At 41.8% G+C, this 26,678-nt stretch overlaps 1 protein-coding gene across 1 annotated transcript in view; it reads right to left on the bottom strand.

Annotated features, from left to right (window-relative positions):
- Positions 1-8,690: 8,690 nt before the first annotated feature.
- The window catches only part of LOC148144483 (scavenger receptor cysteine-rich type 1 protein M130-like), a 33,023-nt gene continuing 15,035 nt past the window's right edge, over positions 8,691-26,678 (bottom strand). Inside the window, exons 4-16 of the mRNA XM_087975340.1 lie at positions 25,852-26,166; positions 24,979-25,293; positions 22,288-22,602; positions 20,255-20,572; positions 16,683-17,000; positions 15,180-15,497; positions 14,640-14,957; positions 14,488-14,529; positions 14,187-14,303; positions 12,724-12,831; positions 11,343-11,456; positions 10,023-10,154; positions 8,691-8,710 (exon numbers count right to left, since the gene is read on the bottom strand). Coding sequence (XP_087831466.1) covers positions 8,691-8,710; positions 10,023-10,154; positions 11,343-11,456; positions 12,724-12,831; positions 14,187-14,303; positions 14,488-14,529; positions 14,640-14,957; positions 15,180-15,497; positions 16,683-17,000; positions 20,255-20,572; positions 22,288-22,602; positions 24,979-25,293; positions 25,852-26,166 — 2,750 coding nt within the window. The remainder of the gene's footprint in view (positions 8,711-10,022; positions 10,155-11,342; positions 11,457-12,723; positions 12,832-14,186; positions 14,304-14,487; positions 14,530-14,639; positions 14,958-15,179; positions 15,498-16,682; positions 17,001-20,254; positions 20,573-22,287; positions 22,603-24,978; positions 25,294-25,851; positions 26,167-26,678) is intronic.

Raw genomic sequence — 26,678 nt, 5'->3', positions numbered from 1 at the left:
ACGGCATCCCACGTAAACCTGTGGCTACTATCTCTAATATGCGTTTTTTTTTACCAAATGTGAGCAAATCCCGTGCCTATGAATCTTCTACAAGCAGTTACCTACCATGGATGAAAGACACAGCTACATGTAAGTCCCTGAATTAACAGCGTTGCTCTTTTTAACCAAAAGGAACACGTTGGCTATTCTCCAGTGTCCTGTCGCCTCTCTTGTGGCTAAAGACATACAACATATTCCTCCCTAAAATTCCCATCGTCCAACTCATTCTCCGTTGTGGATACGGATGCGAGATATTCCCTGAGGACCTGACTCCCTTCCTCTAGCTTTCGTCATAAATTCCTTCCTTTGTCCTTGAATCTGTTCACACTGAACAATTGCTCTTAATGCAACAATAACATCGCCCTGATCCTACTGGCCAACAACATTTTAGAGTCTGTTTTAGCACTGATAATTCATCTGTTAATGTTTTTTTTTTGCTTCCTTCAAACCTCTCAAGGGTCTTGTTTGATTTCAATTTTCTAAACACTTGCTTCCTTTTCTCATTCTGACTAAACTTTTGATATCTCCTCTCATTAAGAGATGGGGTCGGTGGGGAACTTGCAGGGATTGGTGTTTTCCCATGTGCTGCCCCTTATCCTTCAAGACCCCTCCAAGTCGCACGCCTTACCTTCTTATGGACGTAACTACGGACAGCATGATAAATGTCGAGAGTGTGGTGCTGGAAAGGCACAGCAGGTCAGGCAGCATGCTGGGCCCAGCCAAAGACACATCAGGTCCAGTGAATGAATTAACAATAAAAAAAATCCATTCTATTTTTTTAAATACACGGCCTGGGTAATTTACACTTCTCCAGTCCTCTGACAACGCTCTCGTATCTGAAACGTGTCACATTGACTCCCCCAGTGAGCCACGGAGGTACCAATGAGACTGGGCAGACGTTCGATGTTACTGTGTAGAACGCTGCTGGAATGGAATGGGTTAATGGAAACTGTTTGTTCTCCATCTCCCATTAACATCAGGCTCCACAGTTTATCGCTGTGTACCTGGAGGGCATTCTCCTCCTTTAATACTCAGGGACTCCTTGCAGCGTGTTACCCTGCCATGTCAGTGGTGGTGCCAACTCCCTCAGTAATGGGGGACGGTCGTCTCGACAGACAGAGGAAGAGATTGGATTCTGAGAGTGACTGATTGTGATCATTATGACAATGGACTGATGTTTCTCCAATGGACTCTACTGGCATTCCCAGAATTGGATATCTCTAACATCTCGAATTCAGGACGTGTTTTGGATAATTCAGGGTGTCTGCTACCCCATTCTGTCTGTCGTTGGCATTCCTGGTATGTACCTGGTGAGGTCACACCATCTAGTGAGGCCACGTTTGATGTACCACACTTAATTCTGCTAGCCCTGCTTAAGGAAGGATGTTATTAAATTGGAAAAGAAAGCAGAAAAGATTTACAATGCTGTAATCTAAACTGGATGGTTTGTGTTGCCAGGAATGGTTGGATCGGCTGGGACTGATTTCTCCCCGGATTGTAGCTGACTGATGGATGACATTGTAAAGCTTTACAAAATCACGATTGACATACATAACGTGAGTATCCAAGGCTTTTCATTCACCACGGTGGGGGAAACCAAACATCGACGGCATAAATTCAAGGTGAGAGGGGATCGATTTACAAGGGAACTGAATGTAGCTTTTTCACATGATTCGTGTTTGGAATGAGCTGCCAGAGGAAGCGGTGGAGTCTTTTTGCATTTCTATTCCAAACAATGTGAATGGGATACCTTTATCCCAAGCATTTGGGTAACCCTGACAGTTCGCTCTTAAACATGATCTACGGGGTCTGATGCCACCTTTCCAAGGCTCCCTTGGATTCAGGACGGGACGCATTTAATTTAAAGTGCAGCATGCAGAATTTATCCATGACTTCCTTAAGTCCCGCGGAGAAAAATTGGAGACTTGGTCTGACTGAATCTCTCTAGGTTACCCATACTGGGTAAAGAAAGTTACCAACTCCTCCACCACCCTTTTTGCCTTAACACACCAATATGGAAATACCTCCAGAAATCTGGTAGCCACATCCATTACAGTGGAGAAAGTGAGGACTGTAGATGCTGGAGATCAGAGCTTAAAAGTGTGTTGCTGGAAAAGCGCAGCAGGTCAGGCAGCATCCAAGGAGAAGGAGACTCGACATTTCGGGCATACGCCCTTCTTCAGGAAGGGCTTATGCCCGAAGAAGGGCTGAAGAAGGTCTTATGCCCGAAACGTCGATACATCCATTACAGTGAGCAAGCAATGGTTCCCACTCCTGGTTTACAGAGAGAACATACACAATCAATCATAACCCACGTGACGTGATCTTGGAATCCGCGGGAATTGACAGCAAATGCACTAGTTTGATTACTGCCTGTGGCTCACCCTACTATGCACCTCTGAAATGTATGGCAAAGTGTACACATCCTTATGCAGTCCAGGCCAACAGAAGTGCTTTGGTACCTTAGCCTGTGTCTTCCTCACACGAGGTGACCTCCTACTGGCAATTCATTGTGACCCATAATATTTTCCATCTGTATGCGGCCGGCAACACAATCTGGTCTTCTTTCACCCATTTCTCCTCTACACTACACAGCCGCGGTCTCTATTCTGATTCTTCTGAGTAAATTGTTGGAAAACGTTGTAAGAGATAGGACTTATAATCATCTCGATTGGAATAAGTTGATAACGGATAGTAAACACAGTTTTGTGAAGGGTAAGACGTGCCTCACAAACCGCACTGATTTTTTTGATAACGTGACCAAACAGTTGATGTGGTGTATATGGATTTCAGTGAGGTGTTTGATAAGATTCCCCATGGTAGACTACTGCACAAAATACGGAGGCATGGATTGAGGTCGATTTAGTGGTTTGGCTCTGAAATTGGCTAGCTAAGAGAAGACAGAGGGAGTGATTGATGGGGAATGTTCTTCCTGGATTTCAGTTACTAGTCGTGAATGGCAGGGGTTTGTTTTGGTTCCACTGCTATGTGTCATTTCTTTAAAAGACCTGGATAAGGGTGTAGAGGGATGGTTTAGTAAATTTGCGGACTGAGGTCGGTACAGTCGTGGATAGTGCTGTAGGATGTTGTAGGTTGCAGAGGGACAGAGATAAGGTGCAGAGCTGGGCTGAGAGGTAGGAAATGGAGTTTAATGCAGAAAAGCGTGAGATGATTCACTTAGGAAGGAGTAGGAGAATGCAGAGTATTGGGTGAATGGAAAGATTCATCATTTCAAGACAATTCTTCAAAGTTTGTGAGAAGATGTGTAGCTCTGGTGCTCATTGTTGTGGTTCTGTTCGCCGAGCTGGGAATTTGTTTTGCAGACGTTTCGTCCCCTGTCTAGGTGATATCCTCAGTGCTTGGGAGCCTCCTGTGAAGCGCCTCTGTGATCTTTCCTCCGGCATTTGTAGTGGTTTGAATCTGCTACTTCCGGTTGTCAGTTCCAGCTGTCCGTTGCAATGGCCGGTATATTGGGTCCAGGTCGATGTGCTTATTGATTGAATCTGTGGATGAGTGCCATGCCTCTAGGAATTCCCTGGCTGTTCTCTGTTTGACCTGTCCTATAATAGTAGTGTGTGGCTACTACTATTAGTCGAATTCATGTTGCTTGTCATCTGCGTGTGTGGCTACTAAGGATAGCTGGTCGTGTCGTTTCGTGGCTAGTTGGTGTTCATGGATGCGGATCGTTAGCTGTCTTCCTGTTTGTCCTATGACAAGCAACAGTCCAAACGTGTGCAGGTCAGGTGAATTAGCCTTTCTAAATTGCCCACAAAGCTACGTGCATTAGTCAGAGTGCAATGGGTCTGGGTGGGTTACTCTTCAGATGTTCGGTGTGAACTTGTTGGGCCGAAGGGCTTGCTTCCACAGTGTAGGGAATCTAATCTTGTCTCTCCGCTAGCCCATGGCAATCACGGCATTTGTTTCACATCATGTTACTTCTTCTGATATCGCTGTGACACTGTATGCTTTAAATAATAAAGCCCAATGGAACGTTCTCACAGTTTTATTGTGGAACGCCAGTAGGTCAGTTATGTAAATTTGGGAGATATCATCACATTTACAAGGAAGATGGAGGCCACTTAGAACCATCACATCTGGGTGGGTGATGTAGATGTGAAGACTATAAATTCTTGAAGAGATCATATAAAACTCAGTCTCATCTGTCATATTTTTGTTTTAGAATGATTTTAATTCTTTTATTTGATCCTTATCTCACCCTGTACGACAACAGAAGTCACGAACATCCAAAACGAATTAAAATGTTTTAGTATAAGTTGATCCTGTTCAATGTACAGTGATATTCAACAGAACTTCTAAATTTTCTAAGACACTTTCTAACGTTCGTTCCAAATTTGTTGTATATTTCTTTTCTTTTATATGAAGCTCTGACACGATCCACAGCAGGGCAGAAATTCAAACTGAACACACTTGCTTACATAGTTCAACATTTCTCTGTCCTAGACAACGGACATTTCAAAATAGTGGATCAAATCTAAGCGCTGAAGTCCTGCCAAATCCATGGTGAAGAACAATTAAATAACTCACGAGAGGAAGAGTTTCCACAAATTCGCCCATCTTCAAAGGTGGAAGTACCGAGCACATCAGTGCAAGACATAAGGTTTAAACATTCAGAGCAGTTTTCAGCCAGAAATGGCCTTCCCCAGCGGTCCCCAGAATCACAGATTACAATGCTCAGCCAATTCGAATTGCTCTGTGTTATATCAAGAATAGGTTGGTGGCATTGGAAACCGCAATGTTTAATGGCCCTGACAACATTCTGTAAAAACTCGCTGAAGGCTGGTATTCCAGAACATGCCACCACGACACCCCCACCCCCCCCACCCCCGCCCCACCCCGCCACCCACGCCCTTGTCAAGCTGCCCCAATGTCGGGAATTGCTCAGCTATGTCTGTGGAGAATAAACAGGACAAATTCCAACTGATATATTGCCGCTCCGTGAGCCTACTTCCAAACATCGTCAATGTCATGTTTAGCGTCATCAACAGTGCTATCAAGCAGTGTTTGCCAGCAATAACCTTCGCAGTTGCTCCCAGTTTGAGTTCCTCCAGGTTCAAACAGGTTCTGACCTCATTACTGTTTTGGTTCAACCATAAACAAAAGACCTGAATTCCAGAAGTAGTTGAGAATGATAGCCGCTGATATCAAAACCACATTCTAGCGAGTGTAACATCAAGGAGCTCTTGCAAAACTGGAATCAATTGATATCAGGGCCCAAACTCGCCATTGTTGAGCCATGCCTGACATGTGGGAAAATGGTCATGGTTTATCGAGGCATATCACCTCAAGTGCAGCTCTGCGGGAAATATTCAGGGAGAGAGAGGAAGAGGGGCAGGGCAGACAGGAACATGAGAAAGTGAAAGAGTGAGAGACAGTGAGGGATCAGAAGGAGGAGAGGAAGGCTTCAAGAGTGGGGGAGAGGGTGTGGAGAACGGGAAACTTGTAGAGAGATATGGAGCAAGGGAGAAATGAAGGAAGAGCGAGGTGAGAGTGGGACAGGGAGAGGGAGAGAGAGATGGAGGTGTGAGGAGGAAAGAAGAAGAAGGCAGAGAGAGAAAGAGACGAACAGAAATGTCTCTGTACCAATTGCTCCCTTGCGTTAAAAGTAATACAGCGCCACACCCTGCTGGCCGGCCAACGCCACTACACAGGAGATGCTGCACCGTGAAAGCCATCTCGCGTATCATCAGAGAGAGAGAAAGAGAGCGACCAACTCACAGCAGCATAGAGATACAGAAAGATAGCCATCTATATTGACACAAAGACAGATACACACGACACTAACGCCCATACACTCCACACAGATGCAGGCACACAGATATGCACACACTGGTGAGATGATTGCAATTGTACTTCGGGTCCCTCAGCGTGAAAGATGTTTATATTGAGAAAATCTATGAGTTTCTTCTGCAATGTCGAATTGATTTATCTTTGGGCTGTTTCCTGACATTGTACACATTCAATCGAACATTTGCTGGCAACTGCACTCAGGCACCTCCCAGTGAATTGTTTTTATAAGGAGACACGATGAATTTTCTTGCACTTTGTGCAATTTACAATTCTATGTAATTTATTGAGTCAGATGCTAAGTGACGGAAGAATGTAATATTTGAGGCGGTCAGGCCAACACTGGGTCTGTTCATCTCCTTCTGCTCATGTCACAGGGGCAAGATCGATTGAACAAAATTTCTACAAGCGCAAGTTTGAAGAAGAAAGTGTGTTGCTGGAAAAGCGCAGCAGGTCAGACAGCATCCAAGAATGATTCCTGAAGAAGGGCTCATGCCCGAAACGTCGATTCTCCTGCTCCTCGGATGCTGCCTGCCCTGCTGCGCTTTTCCAGCAACACACTTTCAGCTCTGATCTGCAGCATCTGCAGACCTCACTTTCTCCTTGAAGAATAAAGTACAATTGTAACCTGGGAAATTCACTGGCTTGAATGCTTTATCCAAGAAAAAATATCTGCCGCTTATGGACTGGTATGGGTTGGCATTGTCTCACTTGGAATACAAGCGGAGGACAGGGTTGGCGGAGGGGGTAGAGAGAGGAAGCGAGAGAACTTCCAAGCCTTTGACTCTCGCATTTTTTAGTTTATTGTTTCATTCAACCTTCCCTCCCGGATAAAGTGTATCTTATTGCAGGCAGGTACAGACACACTGGTACAAACACAACAAAATGCAAAGACACACATATGGAAACTCGCATCAACATGGCCATCAGTGTTATATCACTTTGAACAAAAGGGAAGACTGAGAGAAAGTGTGGAACGGTTCAACCCTATTTCAACAGATTCAACATCTAAAATAAACAGAGACTCCACTGCACAGAGACACAGTCACAGATATCGTCTCTGGATGTGTTCTCTTTTTTTAATCTCTGTCTCTACTTTTCGGTTCTGTCTTACTCACCCACCACTCCCTGCTTGTTTATGCCTTAAAATATTACCCTACACATTTCTCACTCTCAAACATGCCGTGCCTCAATTCATAGCCTTCCGAAGTTTCTTCCTTTCTGCCCTTTCATAATTAACACCACGCCCCCACCCCCACCCCCACCCCGCGCCAAAATTGTGCTTCCACAACTTTGTCCCCTTCGCAACTTTGGCGATCCACAACAAACATGCTCCTCCAAACAGAGCATGCACCACACCCTTTGCAGTGTCCCACACCTGCACGCTGTTCTTTCAGTGGTAGCCTCAACAACGCCTCCATGTCATTTCGGCGGAGTGGCACCCAGAAATGTGTGTCATCTTCCAAAGGTGGCCTAATTAAAGTTCGACAACACACAACCTGACTGCATAAAAATTATACCACGTATTTTCCGACTAATGCAGGAAACCTTGTCATGTGCCTCCTTGCTTACCTTACCCACCTGAGTTGCTACCTTTACAGAAAAGCAGATTGCAAGCCACGATCCTTCTGTATGTTAACTTTCCAAGTTCTCCTCCATTTCATGTGTATTTCCCTCCTGCAATCAGCTTTCCAACGTACTGGCCGAAGAACAAATATTCTCATATTCAGAGATGCAGTTGCACAAGCATAGCTAATTACAACCACTCTCACTTACTCACTGACACTCACACACATACACTTGGCACTGACATCAACAAACGGACTCAGAATCCCAAAACAAACTTGCAATCAATGAATTTTTATTGATGAATTGTGTCCTACATTTTGCACATCACTTTCAGAAATATTCCCAGTTCATGGACAGAACATTTCCTTCAATAAACAGCAAAACAGCACTTCATAGAATTCTTTGGCTTGACAAGTTTAAAAGCCTCCTTCATACAGTATGAGAAAACAAAGCAATTTCACATGGAATTTCCTCAATACCTCATTGACAAGCCACAGGACCATCGTCCACTATTGTGACTTCAAACATTCACACTGAGAAATGAATTACGTAATATATGCACACATAAAAAATAACTTCGATGCACTCTGTTTATACCCACTTTTAACTCATTAAAAGACGCAGCATGCAATTTTTTCGGTATATTTCAAATGTATATATATGCAAATATATACATTTCAATGCGAAAGTACATGCTACTGAATTACAACCAGTTGCAGCTTATATTGAGAAAAATATTTTTGAGATTCAAAACGATAGTCGGCGACTTCTCGCAATATTAGGACGTCCCATGTTGAAATCGCTTCTAAAATCTACCTGAAATGATAAAGAAAATAATTTGAGTCCACGCATTCAAGTCACCTCTGGCTCTATTCACAGCACATGAATCTACCAATCCCGAGCTGAAACTCTCACTCCATGGAGTAGGGACAAGACTAATTCTGCCTCAGCAAGGTCAGACTGATGACGGGCCATATTTGGAAGTCACATTGACATGTTTATCTATCTGTGTGTTTAGCTGGATGCAAACGACAGCCTGGAAATTACTCTGAAGATTAGAGAGATATGTGCAGCAAGTGATCACTGGGCCAATATTTATTCTACAATCAACAAGCTCACTCAAAATATTATATAATGATCATCGCCTCTGGTTTGTGCGAATATTGGCTGGGTAATATCCTAAATGATAGTAGTTATGAAATGTTCAAAAGTATATCATTGGCCATGCACGATTTTGCAGGTGAGATGTTGATTGAAAATGCAAGATAAACAAATATCTATGGTTTCTTTCGCACTCCTAAAACAATTTAATAGATCTCTGTGAAACAATAAAAGTTGTTTTCTTCACTAATTTAAACAATCCTAACGAATGTATTCAATGTTTAACTGAAAAATAAATGTCAAGTTTCCCATGATGATTTTCAACATTACATAGTGCTCAAGATATTTCAGAATTTTGGAGAAAGCCGGGGCATCCCATTCTCTCCTCTGCATCAGAAACATTGGAACTCAGAGGGAAACGTAGCAATTATGGGTTTGATGCGTACGTTGTAAAAGTTTGGATTGCACATCCAGTGCATGTCAACAGTGAAGGCGCCACCGATATGCGAGTTATCAGGGGAAGTCAGATGTATTTTCTGATTGGACAACAGAGGTAACATGGCAATGGCTGTATCACAGTTCTATCGAATCATGCAGTGCAGGGAAGCTCATTTGCCCATTCGTAATCAGAAACAAACAACGGGAATTGCTAGAAAAAACCCAGCATGTCTGGACACATGTTTGGAGCACATCAAAGTTAAAGTTACAGGCCCAGTGACCCTTCTTCAAAGAAACACAGGAGCTTGTTTGTCAGTGTGGTGACTGCTACATGTTACAGGAGAGTTCTCACAACAGTAATTAAACAACTCTCTGTGAAAAAGGAGAGAAGGTGAAGAATAATGGAAGCGGATAACTGGGAATACAAGGAACATTGGAGCAGTTCTTCTTTTCCAAAAGGCCATTCGAAAACACTAAAATGGTTAAGGAGCTGATCAGATAGTATGGGTTTCAAAGGCAATCGTGAGTTATTGGCATTTTTAATGTTCAGCTTAAGGAGACGTATTCTTCTTCGGGAATGGGTGTGAGTGCAGTTCCTGAAAACAGCCACATCAAACACACGTCTCTTTGCACATTACAAGTAAAGGTCCTAGGCTCTGTATTCCCTGTGAGCTACAAGAACTAAACCATTCAAACTGTTGAGCACGTAAAACCCCATCTTTCATATTCTCCATACAGCCAGTTGATGACGCATTGAAACAGCAATTTTGTAGATTTGTAATTACAAAATTAGGTGAACATCAGCTATTCGAAGAACTGACACAATGCAGTGTATGATGAATAGCATCGAATTCATTTTTTAAAGACGGTTCTTCATGCTATTGAAATAAAAATCGTTCTCCAATAATACATTGCTTTCTCAGTGACAAGGTGTGGAAATGAGGCACAGGTTTGGACGTTGTTCTTGGATTTTCAGCAAATATAATATTATCATGGAATGGAAAGGAATTATGGCAGTGTGAATGCATAGAACGGTGGTTAAAGATGTGAGTATCTGTTATTCAACTCACCGAGTGAACAAAGACCACTGTCATCATCTGTAAGTGTGAGGGGTTCATCAGGATCACTGTCCAATTGTAACTTTGCATCATGACATTCTGCATCTTCAGTCTCAACATCGTCATACTCACCACGAATTCGACCTGGAGAGAAAGATGAGCATCACTGATACAAATTGAAATACACAACAACGATAACTAGAAAACGAGACGAATGTCTCAGATAAGGCAAGTGCTGGAAACTGAGACCAGAAGAGTTAGGTCATAATTCTGAAGTTACGGAATGAGCAGAGTTGGTGCAAATTGGGATTGTTTTCTGTGGAAATGAGAAGGTGAAAGATTATCTGATTGAATTATTCAAGATAATAACCCGCATAAGACAGGGAACATAAAGTAAACTACTTCAACTGATTAGACTATTTTAGCTCGAGGTGTTATACACAGAATTAATGCCAGACCGTTCAGGGAAGATGTCAAGAAAGGATAAAGCTGTACAGGGTTTGGAAATATATTTCCCAAAAATTAGCTGATGTCTGATCAATTCTTAATTTTAAATGTGGCCGAGATTATTGTTGATCAAAGGTATTTATGGACATGCTTCAAAGGTAGGGAGCTGGATTTAGGCCACATCATAGTTTGGAATTATCTCATTGAAAGGAGGAAGAGTTACGAAGGGCTGAGAGACCTATCGCTGTATCTGTTTTGCAATTGATTGACTTGGAGCTGAGCATGCAGAGTCGCTGGCATGCCTGCGATGAGTCATGAAATGATGACGACAGTAGTTGGGGAAGACAGGAGGAACATTTCTCTTTGGTGGAGAGATCAAAGATCAGGGATCATACATTTCAGAGAAGTGATGGGAGAAGTAAAGAGGAAATCTTCGACTCTCTGCCAGGAAGGGTGATAGAGGCAAAACCCGCTCAAAAACGTATTCAGTGATGCACTTACAATGTCAAGACATACAAGGCTGTGGGCCAAGGTGTGCTGGAAAAATGCGATTAGAATGATAACCTGGTTGTTTTTGTAATGTTCAGCTTAAGGAGACGCATTCTTCTTCGGGAATGGGTGTGAGTGCAGTTCCTGAAAGCAACGACATCGAACGCACGTCTCTTTGCACATTACAAGTAGAGGCCATAGGCTCTACAATCTCTGTAAGCAACAAGACAGCCGGACAGATCATGTCCATGATCATGTGGTATCAAAACAGCGATTTTCTCTTTAACAAATATTCCAGTGGTCACACTACCTTGTGAGGGTTGCAATCGTTAAGATTTGGACAGCTTAGAGGGTGTGGGACGAAAATTAATTGACAGAAAGTGATGCTATACACACCTGGAATGCTGTTAGATTTCACCTCAAGATTTTCAGATCCGGGATTATAGTCAGTCAAGTTGTGACTGGTGTAGTATTCAATGCGATTGAGTGAGTCAATGGAAGCATAAATTACTAAAAATAAAAATGGAGAGTTATTTTCAAACTCGATTTCCAAGAGAAGCCAGGATCAATAAGATTTAGAATGAGGCAAATATTCTTCAACCAGAGGCTTGCGAATCTATGGAACACAGATGGCTATTGAGGCCAATCAGTGTGTATTTAAAACAGAAATACAAAGGTTATTGATTAATAAGGGGATAAAAACATCCAAGGAGAAGGCAACGCAAAGTGGTTGAGAAGCACATCAGCCCTTATTGAATGACAGAATAGACTCGATGAGCCAAATGATCTAATCCTGATCCTGTATGTCGTAGACTTATGGACTGTAGATGAAGGTTTTATGTTATTAATTGCAGGGTGACAACAGAAAGTATTGTTCTTTAATCGTGCCTGTAGAAATATCTGGAATAATTTCAAGTGAACCCACTGCGGGAAGGAATATGATATAAGATCTAAGAGCAGGAGTACTCCATCTGACTGTTGCAGCCAGTTCCGCCGTTCAATAAGATCGTGACTGATCTTTTCGTGGCTTCAGTTCGACTTACTCACGATTTTAACGTTCAAAACATTATTCACCCCAGTTCTAAAAACATCTGATGAGGCAGGGAATTCCATAAATTCTCAATCCTGTGGGTGAAAATGTTCCTCCTCAATTTAGTCCTAAATCTGCTATCTGTACTTTTCAGGCCATGTCCGTTCAAATAATAGTCATTTCTAATTTTATTCCAACCAAGATGGATAATTTCACATTTATCATCTACCAGACATTTTCTTTCCATTCATTTACACTGTATCTGAACACCTGCAAAGTTTCAGAGTCATATGCACACTTTCAGCACCACTCATCTTCTGTGATTCATCATATTTGTTTATACATTGATTCCTCAATTTTGCTTCCGCTCTTTGGTGCTGTCTAATCCATACTTACTGCAAAAGTTATATTATTTTAAAATCAATGACGAATTGATTAGTTGTCCAGCCATCTGAAGGGGTCAGGGTGGAACCAGGGTAGAAGTGAAATTGATAGTTCTGTTTGCATTTTCAAATGCATGCCAGAAATAATCTATCAGGAATGTAGGCCAGTGGGAATTATCATATTGAAATTCTTCATCTCACGAAAAGCGGACAGAGACACAGTTAATGAGATAGCTTCCCACACACGACGACTGTGTTTTAACTAATAATCATGTTCATTCAGTCATTGATCACGGAAGACTGCAAATTAAATGGAAGCTACACTTATCCAGTCATGATTCACGATAAAATAGGAAATATATACCTGGTCCATGTTTGTGATCCGTCCTCTTGCAAGGGGGAATATTCTCAATTTCTTCATAAATTCCTTGGTACAAACCAAGGCGTGAGCCTCTGCCACCAAGGTAAAGTTCTGTAGAATAAACAATAGACTGGTCAGCATTTGTAGCTGAACACTCGCAGAAACAAGGTGTTTATATCTGAAGAACCAGGGGAGAGAAGAACGAGTTCACACAATGCTGTAGATTAGAATCTTCACACAACATTAACTGATCGCTGAAGGGAGAACATATTGGAAAAACAAGTGAACAGGCCATGATTAATTTCCATGTCACATCAGTTACCGAACCTAGTATGTTAAACAGAAAGAGGGAGATGTTCTTGTTGGTATAAATTTGGGTATTTTGTTCTAATTTTGCTGATTCAAACATCTATTCAAGAAAATTCTCAGCTCGTAAATGTGAGTGAAAATGTTGAGTGCAGAAAATGAAACTCTTTCATGCAATGAAAAAACGAAAATGCTAATAACCTATATTTTTTTTAAAAAACTTGATACCATTGAGGAGATTACAAATTAATGTTCAACATACCGTGGTGCTAACAAACAAGGTTGATAATAATGTTGTTAGAATTGGACTACTTTCATTAAACAATTGCAGAATTATGACAATTCGTTAAAAACCAAAACGTGAGACGAATGAAATAAGGTGCACCTTGATGACTTTGATCGTGATAGACTAAGTGCCTAGTTTTTATGGCTATATGTAAAGGAAAATTAAGAGCATGTGAAAGGATAGAAAATGATTGTTATTAGTGTTGATTGTCATTGCCAACTCGTGGAAAATGGTTCCCAAGCAAACGCTTTTAAATTATTGTGCAAAGTACAGAAGTATCATTTGCTCAGTCAAGGGAAGCCAATTGTTGCCTAACTGGAAGTTCCCTTAAAAGGACCCTTAATCCTCTCAATGATCTTGGGTTGTGGTAGCAGCACCCAGACACTGAAGAACCATAAATAATAGTAACTAATGAAGAAATATTTAGAGGCAGTCTGCAAATAACTCAATGAAATGGAGACATATTGCTGCCGTCATTGACCTGCTCTGGAATGTCATGTATATGTTAACTGAAAGATAAGAAAGTGCAGTCATTATATTTCTTTCCCAATGATAATGACTGTAGCAACTCCACATTATACGTTAATTCAGTTTCTCTCCAAATATATTGAGCGACTTGATGCATACTTCACACAGTTAGAATATTCTTTTAACTGCTATTTACAGATTTGATGCATTTATCTGAGAGTTTATTAAAACTTAGCGTTTCATTGGGCAAAGTCCCTCGAAGAAAACAAACAGCCAAGACCTGCCGTACAATCGTGACCATCTCAGTCAAATGCTCGAAAAGTGCAATAAAAACGTACAGCCCCGAGAACATATGCAACAGTGAAAGTGACGCAGTGTTAGCTCAGTCGGTAGATATGATGCTTACCTTTCATTTGCAATTTTCTTTGCATGACCACCAGTAATGCGATTAACTCACAGATTAACAAGACTCCCAAAGATGAACAGACGACAACAGGCATGGAAATAGACGGACTTTCCTGCCCTTAAAGGAGGGAGTACAAATGGGTTTAGCATAGTTAAGGTCTGTCATGGAAAATTGTGAATAATCATCATTAAGGAAACAATGACACTAGCGTCCAAATCGTGAAAATGCCAACAGCATCAATGTCACTTTTCAGGAAAGTAACGCGAACACAAATACTAATAATAGTATCAGTCATAAATACCCGCAGGTGGAGGTGAAGGGGAGACCGTCACCAACTCGGATCCTGTGGAACAGAAAGTACGAATAGTTATGAAGGGAAATGTAATTTAGGAAATCAAATAGTTGCCCTGATTTTTAACATTAATGGCGCACGTCAGTCAGCATCAATCTTACCAGAACACTTTACACTGGCAATTTCCTTGTGGTTGCACTTGCTTTTAGCTGGAGCTGCGGAGAGACAGTCCAACAGAGAGAATTCTCTTCCCTTACACTTCACATCATTCTGCCAGATAACATCTTTCTCCTGCGAGAGAGCGGCCTCATCTCGGGCTGATAGAGCGAAGCCACATCCCAGCTCTCTGCAGACAACATTAGCATCAGTTATATCCCAGGAATTGCCACACAACGTTCCCCAGCGTTTATCGCACATGATTTCCACTCTTCCAGAACAGTTGCTGCTTCCTCCATGCAAGTGCACACTGTCTTGCCTATCTGTGGTACAGAACTGATTATTATTGAATGCAGTGCAAAGCAGAATCTCCAAGAATTGGCACATAGAGAAAGAAGACGCACCTAATTGTTGTTGGCAGTAAGTTGAACTGAGGGTCTGCTCCTTTGTCACATTGCTCTCTGTTGGAAGGAGAAAGATGCTCAATCTATTGGGAATTCATGCTTGAAATGACACCCGAACATTGAGAAGGCTTGTCATGTTACCTGAACAAACTACACCAGCATCTTCCCGGTGTTGACAGTCGTGTTGACCCCACGGATCTGTGTTACATTGCCACAGTGTCGACTCGTGTGACAGACACTCCATCTCATCGAGCCAAATAGTTCCCGTTCCTGCTCCGAATGATTGAGCGTCGTACTCAACATACTGGAACGCACCACAGTGCAGCTGTTTACAAATCACTTTGGCAACGTGTGGATCCAATGTGTCTGAACACACTGTTCCCCAGGTCCCATTGTAGAACACCTCCACTCTTCCCTCACAGCCATGCTTTCCATTCACCAGCCGCAGCTCCTTGTGTTCTGTTCAAACAATAACAGATATCCAGAATGTTAGATTGTTCATATCGCTGGTGTGTCCTGTGATTGCCGAAACGAGCAGGGTGCATGATATGAACAAAGGGAATTGCTGGAGAAACTCAACAGAATCTGTGAAGAGAGAAAGCACAGACAAATCTCCAGGTCCAGTGACGCGTATTCTGAATTGAGGAAGTGTCTCTGGACATGAAACGTTGTCTCTTTGTCTCGACGGATGCTGCTAGACATATGAGTTTTTCCAGAAATTTTCCTTTTTTGTTTTAGATTCGCTGCATCCGCGGATCGTTGTGTTCAGTTTTCTTCATGACACATATTGCAATGAAAAAAGGAGTGAGCCAAATGTGTATCGTGCATGGAGTTTAGAAGGACTTGACCAAGGCACTACTAGAATCTGGCGAACTGTTTGAGAACCCGAAATGGTCGAGAAGCAGAAACTGACAGAAAACAGAAAGCCTGTGTTAAAGGTAAATTGTCCACTTTGCAGAAGTGACGATCCACTGGAACTGGTTCTGATATCATGGCTGTTCAATTATATATATATATAGATAGATATGCAATCACTTTTAATTTTGTATCACCAGGGAAGTTTCAAACTGCTCAGTTGGAAGCAAATTACGGAATCTTTTTACCGTTCTGAAAAATCATGAAAACAGCAAGTGCACAGTAATAAACAGGCAGTACAGGTCTGATACAATTGTACAGGAGCTATGTCTGATACAGTGAAGTCTGCTCGGAAACATAAAGAAAAAAAAATCACTCCTTCATTTTCGAGCCACAAATAGTTCGATAGACACACGAACATGTCTCATATTTCTGGTGGCTCGTTACAAAAGTAAAGATCATAAATTTGGAATTCATTTTTAGCAAACCCTTTATGACAATCAGGGCAATATTGACATCCACTTGGAGTCGTGACAACAGATCAAAAATGACACTTTTCATGACAAACGCGACGTGTATCAATAGAAGATTTAAAAAACTGACAGAAAAGCAACTTAGATTAGAGAAACGAATTGTTCTTTCACTTTTTGTGTACATGTAAGTGTCAGAGATCGTTTCTTTAAATTACTGCCGCTGCTCTACATTCCTTCGAGTTCAGTGAACATACGTCAGCATGACGTCTCACCTACAACATTCGAGCAAATTAAAAGCATTGAAGAATGGCCTCACCCGAGCACATAATTCTCACATCCTCTTTATGAGAACAGTCGTCTTGGTGACCCAATGGTACTGAAGGACATTCCCAGAGAAATGACTCGTTTCCAGAACACTTCACATCCTTCCACCAAATGTGGACTGAGCCCGGTCCAGAGGAGGAAGGGGGTGTCATATCCAGTGCTTTTCCACAACCCAGTTGTTTACAAACGACTTCAGCGTCTACCACATCCCATGAATCATCACAAACTGAGCCCCATATTCCATTGTAGTAAATCTCCACTCGACCAGCACAAGGGCTTCCACCATCTGACAGCCTTAACTGAAAGTGATCTGTGAAAGAATTACACATTTAATGCACATTCCCTTCATCACTCAGGGCAACATAGTGTATAGATACAGGAAAGAGCGTTTTAAATGTTCTCATGAGAAATACTTATTGTGCTGAAACTTAATTTCTTGCAAAATTAATCGATCAAGTGTAACCTTTTAGCAAGAATGGACAGCACATAAATGTTTCAAAATATCTTATTGCACCTGGTACTGCCAGGTTAAGTTTCCCTTTCTATATTGAACATTCCGAGAAATATTTTGCAAACAGTTGCATTTGTGCTTTCTCTTCCTGTCACTCCATTTATGTCTGTCCACGTGTTACTTTGTCTAATGCTCAACCTATTTTATAGTGCACATAACTGTACGTTTATCCAATATAAATACCGTCTCAGCTTTCATTCATCAGCGCACATGAGAATACTATACCTTACGAGAATATAACTGAAAGACAACATATATATTAGCATGACAGCAATAGCACTTTGAGTAGTTGTAGAAGTGTAAATACTGAAAGGGGACGAAAAGTCATTTCAGGTTATTATCACGTGTACGTAGATACAAAGGTCCAGAACTAATTCACAGAATCACGGATTTAAGAAGTCTTCAGCACAGAGAAAGAACCTTCGGCCTACCAATTTTGTTTCTGTCAAAAACAAGCTTCTAAATATTTTAATCTCATTTCCCAGCACTTGGGTTCGTCCTTAACTCCTTCGCATCACAAGTGCACATCTAAATATATCTTAGATTTCCCTAACGTTTCTGCCTCTACCACATTTACAGGCAGTGAGTTCCAGACTACTCCCCCGCCCCAAGTGGATGAAAAAGAATATCCTCAGGTCCCTCTGAACCTTCTGTCCATCACCTTAACTCTATGCCGCAAGGTAAGCAATTGCATAACATAGGGGAAAGATTCCTTCTTGCTTATTATCCACCTCAATCCTGCCCATACTCAGTCGACTCTGTTCAAAGGAAATGAATCCAAATCTGGCCAAGTTGTCTTCATAGCTAAATGTTGTTCATCTCAAGAAAATCTCTCAGACGTTGCCCACTGCATTGTCTCCATTACTGTCAAATGCATCCTCTGATGTGGATTCCTTAACTGCACACAGTTTTCTGCTCTGGTCTAAATCATGCTTCTTGCAGTTTGAGAATAAACTTGTTCGCCCTTAAAACACTGTCTTCAGCTTCTAACGAACCATTTTATGATCTTTATAGAGGAAAAGTGAAGCTTCCATCACGTCAACAGCATAACAGCTGTTTGTAATTTATTCTGCACAATGGAATTTTTGACAACTTGTGCGCTGGACCTGACACGAGAGGAGACCTTCCCTGAGCTCACTGCTTGCAAACTGCTTTTCTGATTGATCACAAGTCACACAGTTGCTTATATCTACCGCACAGCATTCCAATGTTGTTGCAATGTCCCCGGTTGTAATTCGAGATGACTACTTTACACACATTCACCAAGAAGCCATTGCCTAGACATTTCAATGAGCATGAAAGCGTTCCTTCAGGGTCTCATCACCATCCCGAGATACATAACGCACAACGACTCCCAAAATATTATATAATTCCAGTGCGGCGACTTCGCATGTGAAACATCTCAAGACATTTGTTTTGTATGGAATCCATCTCTCGTGCATTATCTACAAAATTCAAACTGCGCTTTCAGTCTCTGCAATGCTGCACAAGATCAAAATTTTCTCAGAGAAGATAAAAAGCTCTACTAATTGAAAGAAATGCGGTCATTTCAAGTAATGGAGTCCTAGAGATGTCCAGCACAGAAACAAACCCTTCAGTCCAACTCCTCCATGTCAATCACGTATTCTAAATTAATCCACTCCTATTTGACAACATTCCGCACACATATCTCTAAACCCTTCCTATTTATTCACAAATCCAGATGACTTTTAAATGTTATAACTGTACTATCCTCCAACACCTCACTGTCAAGATATTTCATACGTACAACCTCTTTTGTGACAAACATTGTCCCTCAGTTCCATTAGAAATCTTTTCGCCTTACTTTTAACCTCTGCCCTCCAGATTCGGATTTCACTATCCTGGGGACAATGCCTTGTCTATTCACCTTATGCATGCCCCTCCTGATATAATAAACTTCTGTCAGGTCTCCCTTCAGCCTCTGACCATCCAGGGAAAAACGCCCCAGTCTGTTTATCTTCTCCCAAAAAGTCAATCCTTCCAACTCTGGTAACATCACTGCAAATCTTTTCTGAATTCTTTCAAGTTTCCCAGCATTGTTCTTCTAAAAGGGTGGCCAGAATGATACACATAAGTCCAAAAGTGGCCAACCAATGTACAGCCACAGCATGACTTTCGAACTCTTGTATTCAGTGGCACGGATCAATTAATGTAAGAGTACCAATGACCTTCTTCACTGCACTGACTCTCCATGCCTCCATTTTCAATGCGCTTCGAGTCTGCACACCGAGGTCTCATTGTTTGGCAACAATCCCCAGGACCTTACCATTAAAAGTATAATTTGTGCACGTGTGTCAACTGTACTTTTGGGTTAAGAAACTGTAATTAGATTCCTGATTAGATTAGATTTCTTAGAGTGTGGAAACAGGCCCTTCGGCCCAACAAGTCCACACCGACCCTCTGAAGAGCAACCCACCCACACTCATTCCCCTACATTTACCCCTTCACCTAACACTACAGGCAATTTAACATGGCTAATTCACCTATACTGCATATCTTTGGACTGTGAGAGGAAACCAGAGCACCCGGAGGAAACTCACGCAGAAACGGGGAGAATGTGCAAACTCCACTCAGACAGTTTGCTGAGGCGGGAATTGAACCCGGGTGTCTGGCGCTGTGAGGCAGCAGTGCTATCCACTGTCCCACTGCCGCCCCTTAAGATTAGATTAGATTAGATTCCCTACATTGTGGAAAGTGACCCTTTGGACCAACCAGTCCACACCGACCCTCCGACGTTTAACGCACCCAAACCCATTTCCCTCTGACTAATGCAAATAACACTCTGTGCAATTTAGCATAGCCAATTCACCTGACCTGCCACGTAATGCTTGTATCTCACAACAAAATGGTGTCAATTTCTCATATTCATCCATCTGCAACCGCCGCCCACCTCAGATCTGCTTTCATCCCAGAGATGAATAAATGGTTTCAGTGGCACTGACAAGCAAGTGGTGTACATTCTCAATTTACTCAGCAGATGAATATTTGTCTTGATATATCTGAGCCGGTTTAAATGGGAAGAGTCTACTTACCTGAACAGAGGACCCCTACGCTACTGCCTTCGATGTCAGACGAATTCAATGTGTTGGAGATCCTGCAGTCCTGGAGATGTGATTCATGTCCATGACATTGGACAACATGTACCCACGAACCACCATCACTCTCCCCGTACTTTGAAGAATTATATATTTCTAAGGCATAACCGCATCCCAGCTGTCTGCAGACAACGTTGGCAACATTCTGATCCCACACGGTGTCCTGCACTCCGCCCCAGCTTCCATGAGAGTAAACTTCAACTCGGCCATCACAGCGGCTTTCTCCATTCACTAGTCTTAGCGCCCAATTTTCATCTGCAAAATAAGAGTTACTGAGAACAGCGATTGAAATGAACACAGATATTCGAGAACTGACAATCACAGGAAAATGTATGATTTGCAATCATAAAGATATTTTGTCCATTTACTTTTTCAAATACTTTCATCATGTCATCACATTTCTTCTGTCAACAAAATTGAGAGAGGCGTGGAAATAAAAGTGCTGCTACTCTGGCATTCGTTTGAAAATAAAGTCTCGTCTTCAGCGAGCGACCTCATCCATTCAGGCCGACTGTCAGTCTGCAAATGCTACTCGTATGCTTTGACCATTTATATGTTGCCACTCCTCTCATGGTTGATGGCAGAGCATGTTGCACTGAGCAAATGACCCGCAACATGACTGAGACAACGGTCAAGAATATAATGGAAATTTAGGAACAAGTCTGTTTGAGAATTATGACATTCAAAACACTTGTGAAAATTTGGGATAGCTCCTAAATTTTAAAACGTGATGCTGTCACTCACTAACGTAACTGCCAATATTCTCCATTATCTTTTGAAAACTGTCTCCACGTTATTGCTACGTCAAAACCTTTTATAAGAAGGTATGAATACATCTGATTTCTGCGGAGCCATTTGTGTAGATCCTGATATTCCCTGCCAGGAGTTGAGGGCAGAATGTCATGTCATAAAAATGTTGTCAGGAGTAATTCAGATGCTTTATGCATTCTCTGGGGAATGTTGGAAAATTTATGCTCTGGAATTGGAGCCCAGTTTCAGCTCGTGAACAGGGAAACTATGAAGAAATATTGAAACCAAAACTCATGAAGCTCCTAATGTTTGTCAGGAAATTAAATCTGATTTCCACATTTGATCTGCCCGACAAGGTCTTCAGGCTCATAAAAGAGTGACAAAATCATAACTAAAGGCCTGTAAAACCAACTTAGTTAAAATGAAATCAGGCATCAGCACAAATCCTTGCCTCACCAGTTACATCTCCGTTCCCTGAAAGACTAAGTATCACAATAATTATTGTTTAAATGTTCGTGGAATATTCCAAATCTGAAACAGTACAGAGAGTTTAGAAGCACTAACACAATTAGTAACCCAGGCAGAATGGATGCATTTTTGGAGAGACAGGGGATTGACATTTGAAGAATGCGGCAGTTATATGCAAAGATTTAGGAAATTAATTATCATCTTGGATGGCATTCAGAATTTTTAAAAAAAACATAATGTACATTTAATACAAATAAACTTCCGAAAACTCAAGTGTCGCATCTCAGAACATCATTGTGCCAAATCAAACATGGCCTCTTGATTTGCAAAGTGGAGATAGAAATTAAGACCTGGTGGTGCTGAGAGTGCCCGAAATTCCAGAATAGCAGCTGGTAAAGATCAAACTGAGTTAATAGTCTGGAATGGAAAGTTAGTCTTAGCGATGGTGACAGTCAAACGATCATCAATTCTCCTAACAACTCATCTGGCTAATACTTTTCCTTATGGAAGGACATCTGCCCGGTCTAACCTTTTCTGACTGACATATGACTGCGGATTATTAACCATATAGTTGAAAGGTAATGACTTCCTGAAGTGAACTAGTGCACCAGTTAAACGGAGATTAATCACAAAAGGCCAACAGGCCATGGGCTCTCCAGTGACATTCCATTAAGGTATAAATAAAATAATTCCAAACTTTAAGTACACAAAAACACTGTTTCGCAAAAGAGCAATTGCTATAAAGGACACACCCGAGCAGATGACATTGGCCATATTTCCATGTAAACAGTTGAAGCTTTCCCCATGAGAAACAGGACAATTCCACAGTCGTCGCTCGTTTCCGTTGCATTCATAGTTTTCCTTCCACACTGGTCGGGCTCCCCTCCCAAATCGAGCATCTCTCGGGATCGACTTTACAGTCCCGCAAAAAAGGTGTTCACAGACCACATTGGCGTCTTGTAAGCCAAAGTAATCACCGCACAGCGTTCCCCACTGCTCTCCATGCAGGACCTCCACTCGCCCAGAGCACCTGTTCTCCCCACCAACCAATCGGGGCCCATTGTTTCCTGTTTGGGATCAAATAAAAAAACAAACGTTTGCAAATATCCACGCACTTGCTCAAGATTCAAAAGAGAAAATAAATCGAATCTCATCCTCCATTGCCCAATACAATACGTGACAGTTACAATGTCTTCAAAATAATTACGATTATTTCATGAAACTCTTTCCACTATTCACATTTAAAGGGTATTCCCAAGATAGTGATTATGATCATTTACCTCAGTCCTGGAAAACCTATGAAACGAGGGTGTAAAGGTTGACTTGATGCAGTCCATAGTTTGATAACAGCAGTGTACTTTTGGTCCCGATTGCTCGTGCAGGTTAGATTGACTTTTGCAATCATGCAGTAATGCTTAACTCAATTTACTGATGAATACGTTGCTGCATTCTTGTTAGAGAGATGTGGTTGATGGTGATTTAACCTGATGGTCACTATTCATCAGCCGAGGGTTGAGCTCAGAAGGTAAGGACATCCATGGCAACTTCAGATTGTGGGGGTAATGAACCAACGCTAATGGCGTTACCTTATATCAAAGACAAGTCATTCAGACCACTGACGTAGCCGATTCCATCAGGGTGTTACAATACAGTGCAGCTAACGAGACGAATGTATTAAATAATTATTTTTGAAGGCAATTTCTGAAACATGGGCAACAAATGAGTTTACAAGTTTGAGGCAATTGAGATAATTATAATGTTAAAAGTTTTTTTGTACAGTAAGATGTTGAGCGTCCGGGTGACCAAATCATGACCAGTGCATCAGATGCTGGCTGCAATATGCAGTTTCAATAATATTAACCTTTATTCTGCCATCGAACCTACAGTAATGAAATCAATTATAACCTGTGAAAGTGTACCGTTTGGTAGAATGTGACATGGACTTCCCCGAATTTGCATTGAGATGCAGAGTAACACTTCAAAATTAGCCCCTGGTACCATGCATCAATGTTTTCAAACCATTATTCATGACATCTCCCAATTTCAGTAAAGCATGCAAAGAGAGAAAAACAGATAAGTACGTGACAGATGAAACTTTAAGCAAAGAAGTTTGAGGCAGTATATTTTGGCAGCCTGGAAAATGACTTACAGCGTGCATTTAGATGTTTTCACCTTTTCCCTCTTCATGTTGTGAATAAGTGCACTTAGATATAAGTGTTGGAGCTTCAAAAGCTGAGATACATCAAGTTGACAGAATACTTGGTAGAGTAGTCAGCAATGCAACTTAAACTTAAATTTAAGAATAGAAGAATTTAGGGCAGAAAGAGAGAAATAATTCCTTTGCGTTTGGGAAGATGGGAAAACATTGCTTATAATTATGTGGAACACATAATTGACAAAGTGTGTCCTGGCTCTTGAAGAGATGCATGCTTGACTAATGCGTATTGGACAGGTTATGGATCATATTGAAGCAATGAAGCTGGAACTGATAGAGGTATACGAGAATATTACTTGATGAACAAAGCAGCAAACGAAAGAATTTACTGGACCTGCGAATTGATCATCGAAAGAGTAACAGGAAATCATGTTCCGATTTGGGACAAAACGTGCACAGTATTGCATATTGGAATGTAATGAATCATTGTTGTGGTTCTGTTCGCCGAGCTGGAAATTTTTGTTGCAAACGATTCGTCCCCTGTCTCGGTAACATCCTCGACAGGGGACGAAACGTTTGCAGCAAAAATTTCCAGCTCGGCGAACAGAACCACAACAACGAGCACCCGAGCGACAAATCTTCTCCCAAACTTTGAATGTAATGAATCAGACAGTTGACAAAGTGCATATTCCATGCAAAATACAACGTGTTACGAAGGCAAGATAAATTTACAGCAACGTGAAAGTTAAGAGATTGGGAAGGGACAAGTAAGTAAGGGACAGAACGGTGAATAAATTACCATGATAATATCTATCAGCCAACGAGTGTTTGTGAGCTGGAACTTCTTGCTGAAAAGTTTGTTGGCAAGAGATACCTTCAATGATGCCATACAGTCTGTTAGCATTGTTAAAAACTACTGACCCGATTATGGGTCACGGAGATTCAGAAAATAAACAATTGTCTTGTCATAACTTAAATTGTCTGAAGTTCACGTCAATGTATCTGTATCGAACAATGATTCATATTATCCTCCATGAGCGACGTTTAGTCAACGTCGACACTAAAGGGTATTGACTGTGGACAGTTGAAGAAATGTCTTTCCCACCCCAAACGCAAACGTTTTAAAATGTTTAAATTTTGAATAATTTCGTGTATATTTTACCTCATCACTCTTGTGCCACGGAACATGAGAATCTTGAGGATTAGTTGAGTCAGGAATGCCAGCGACATTACTCTTACACACATTAAGCGGAAATGTGTCTTTTTCTTTCGGTAAGCTTGTACTCACCTGAACATATCAGGGTGACATTGTTGTGTCCAGTGCAATCCTGGTGCGTGGTTGAAGACCGAGGGCACTTCCCCAGCTGAGTTTCATTGCCCGTACATTGAAACACCTCGGTAGCCGTGAGAACAGCACTGCCTCCAGAATGCATCGAGCTTGAAACAGACACTGCGACTCCACAATGAAGCTGTGCACAGGCCACATTGGCGGTTTTCAAATCCCATTCAAGCCCACACATTGTTTTCCAGGTGTCACCGAACTGAATCTCGAGTCTGCCAAAGCATTGGGAATTTTGTGGTAACAACCTCGGAGCTCTGTGATCTGAGATATTTTTAAAAATCAGAGCAATTTTTAGCAACAGCGACTTAGATTATTTTCTGATAAACATTAATGTGATTAACTTTAGGTCTGGTACATCTGGAAATAAATTGTTCCTGCAATCAGTTTGCTGCCCTGTCGATCTCATTCATGTTCACCCACAACTCCGACCCTCATCTAATCTGACAGAAAGCGACTTTCAACCTGGAGATAAATGGCACAAAGTGATTCTGCCAGCCAACTCAATGTCGAACCTCAGTATGCATTGGGTTGTAAATGTGATAATTCCTGCAGCGCAGTTCTCTCAATGTGGCTTCAAATGACATCACAATGGACACCTATCCTGCCCCTTTACCGGATTGGAAACGGTAACAGGAATTCACCTCTCCCATTGTCTTCAAATATTCACAAATTGCATTGTAACACCGAATAAATTGGGGGTTTTGTTAGTATCATGTTAATAATATTTGGATAGTTGTCGTTGTGTTATCATATCCCTTTCTGGTTCCAGACAGCACTGACTTGTGATAAACCTGCACAGAAATGGCAATAGATTTTTACCTGAACAGACGACACCAGCATCATTGTCGTGTGAGTAGCTGTGGGGATCCCATTCCTGTGAATGACACTCCTTCAGAGCCCGCTCGGTCCCGCTGCACTCAACATTCCAGGTCACAATAGGTCCGGATCCTCGTCCAAAGTGAGCCTCGCCCGGGGCAGAGACCGCGGTCCCACAGTCCAGCTCCCGACACACAACAGCAGCATCTTGCATGTCCCATTCATAATCATCCACAGTTCCCCACTGCCCCTTGTAGTGAATCTCCACTCGGCCAGCGCAAGGACTGCCCCCATTCTCAAGTCTCAGCCTCACTGTCTCTGTAAATATAGAAATGGTCACCAACGTGAACACTGCTTAATTGTAAAAGATCGAATCATCGACTGCATTCCCGGCTCACAACGCAACGGGAGTGAGGGCATGGTAAAAATGCAGGCTATCGCAATATAACTCAGGATACGTAATGTGGATGGAGAAGGGCGAATGGTCATTTGAAAAACATGATGCCGACTCACAGAGAGCGAGGGTCTCCACTAAACTAGCCAACGTGAGAAGATTTTTATTTCTCATTCATGGGATGTGGGCACTCTGAATAGCGAGAAAAACTCACTGATCCGCCCTGCGAACATCTGAAAATGAAACAGCATTTCCGTCTCCCACAGCCAGAATTATTGTGGGATGTCCAGTCATGTGAGCATGATGTCACTGCTCAATTGTGAGTGAAATAATTTATATAAATTTCCGCCAGCAGCACTGCGTGTGTAGGTGCATCTTCACAGTATCTCCATGTGTTGTCTCTCGATCTGAGAACGGCAGTGTGCGGAGGAACTGA

The sequence above is a fragment of the Chiloscyllium plagiosum genome, unplaced genomic scaffold, assembly GCF_037043375.1.
Source record: "Chiloscyllium plagiosum isolate Xiang-an unplaced genomic scaffold, Cpla_swu_hap1 HiC_scaffold_27, whole genome shotgun sequence".
NCBI classification, from domain to species: domain Eukaryota; kingdom Metazoa; phylum Chordata; class Chondrichthyes; order Orectolobiformes; family Hemiscylliidae; genus Chiloscyllium; species Chiloscyllium plagiosum.
Note: the sequence above shows the minus strand (reverse complement) of the source record. Positions and strands in the feature narration are given on the sequence as shown.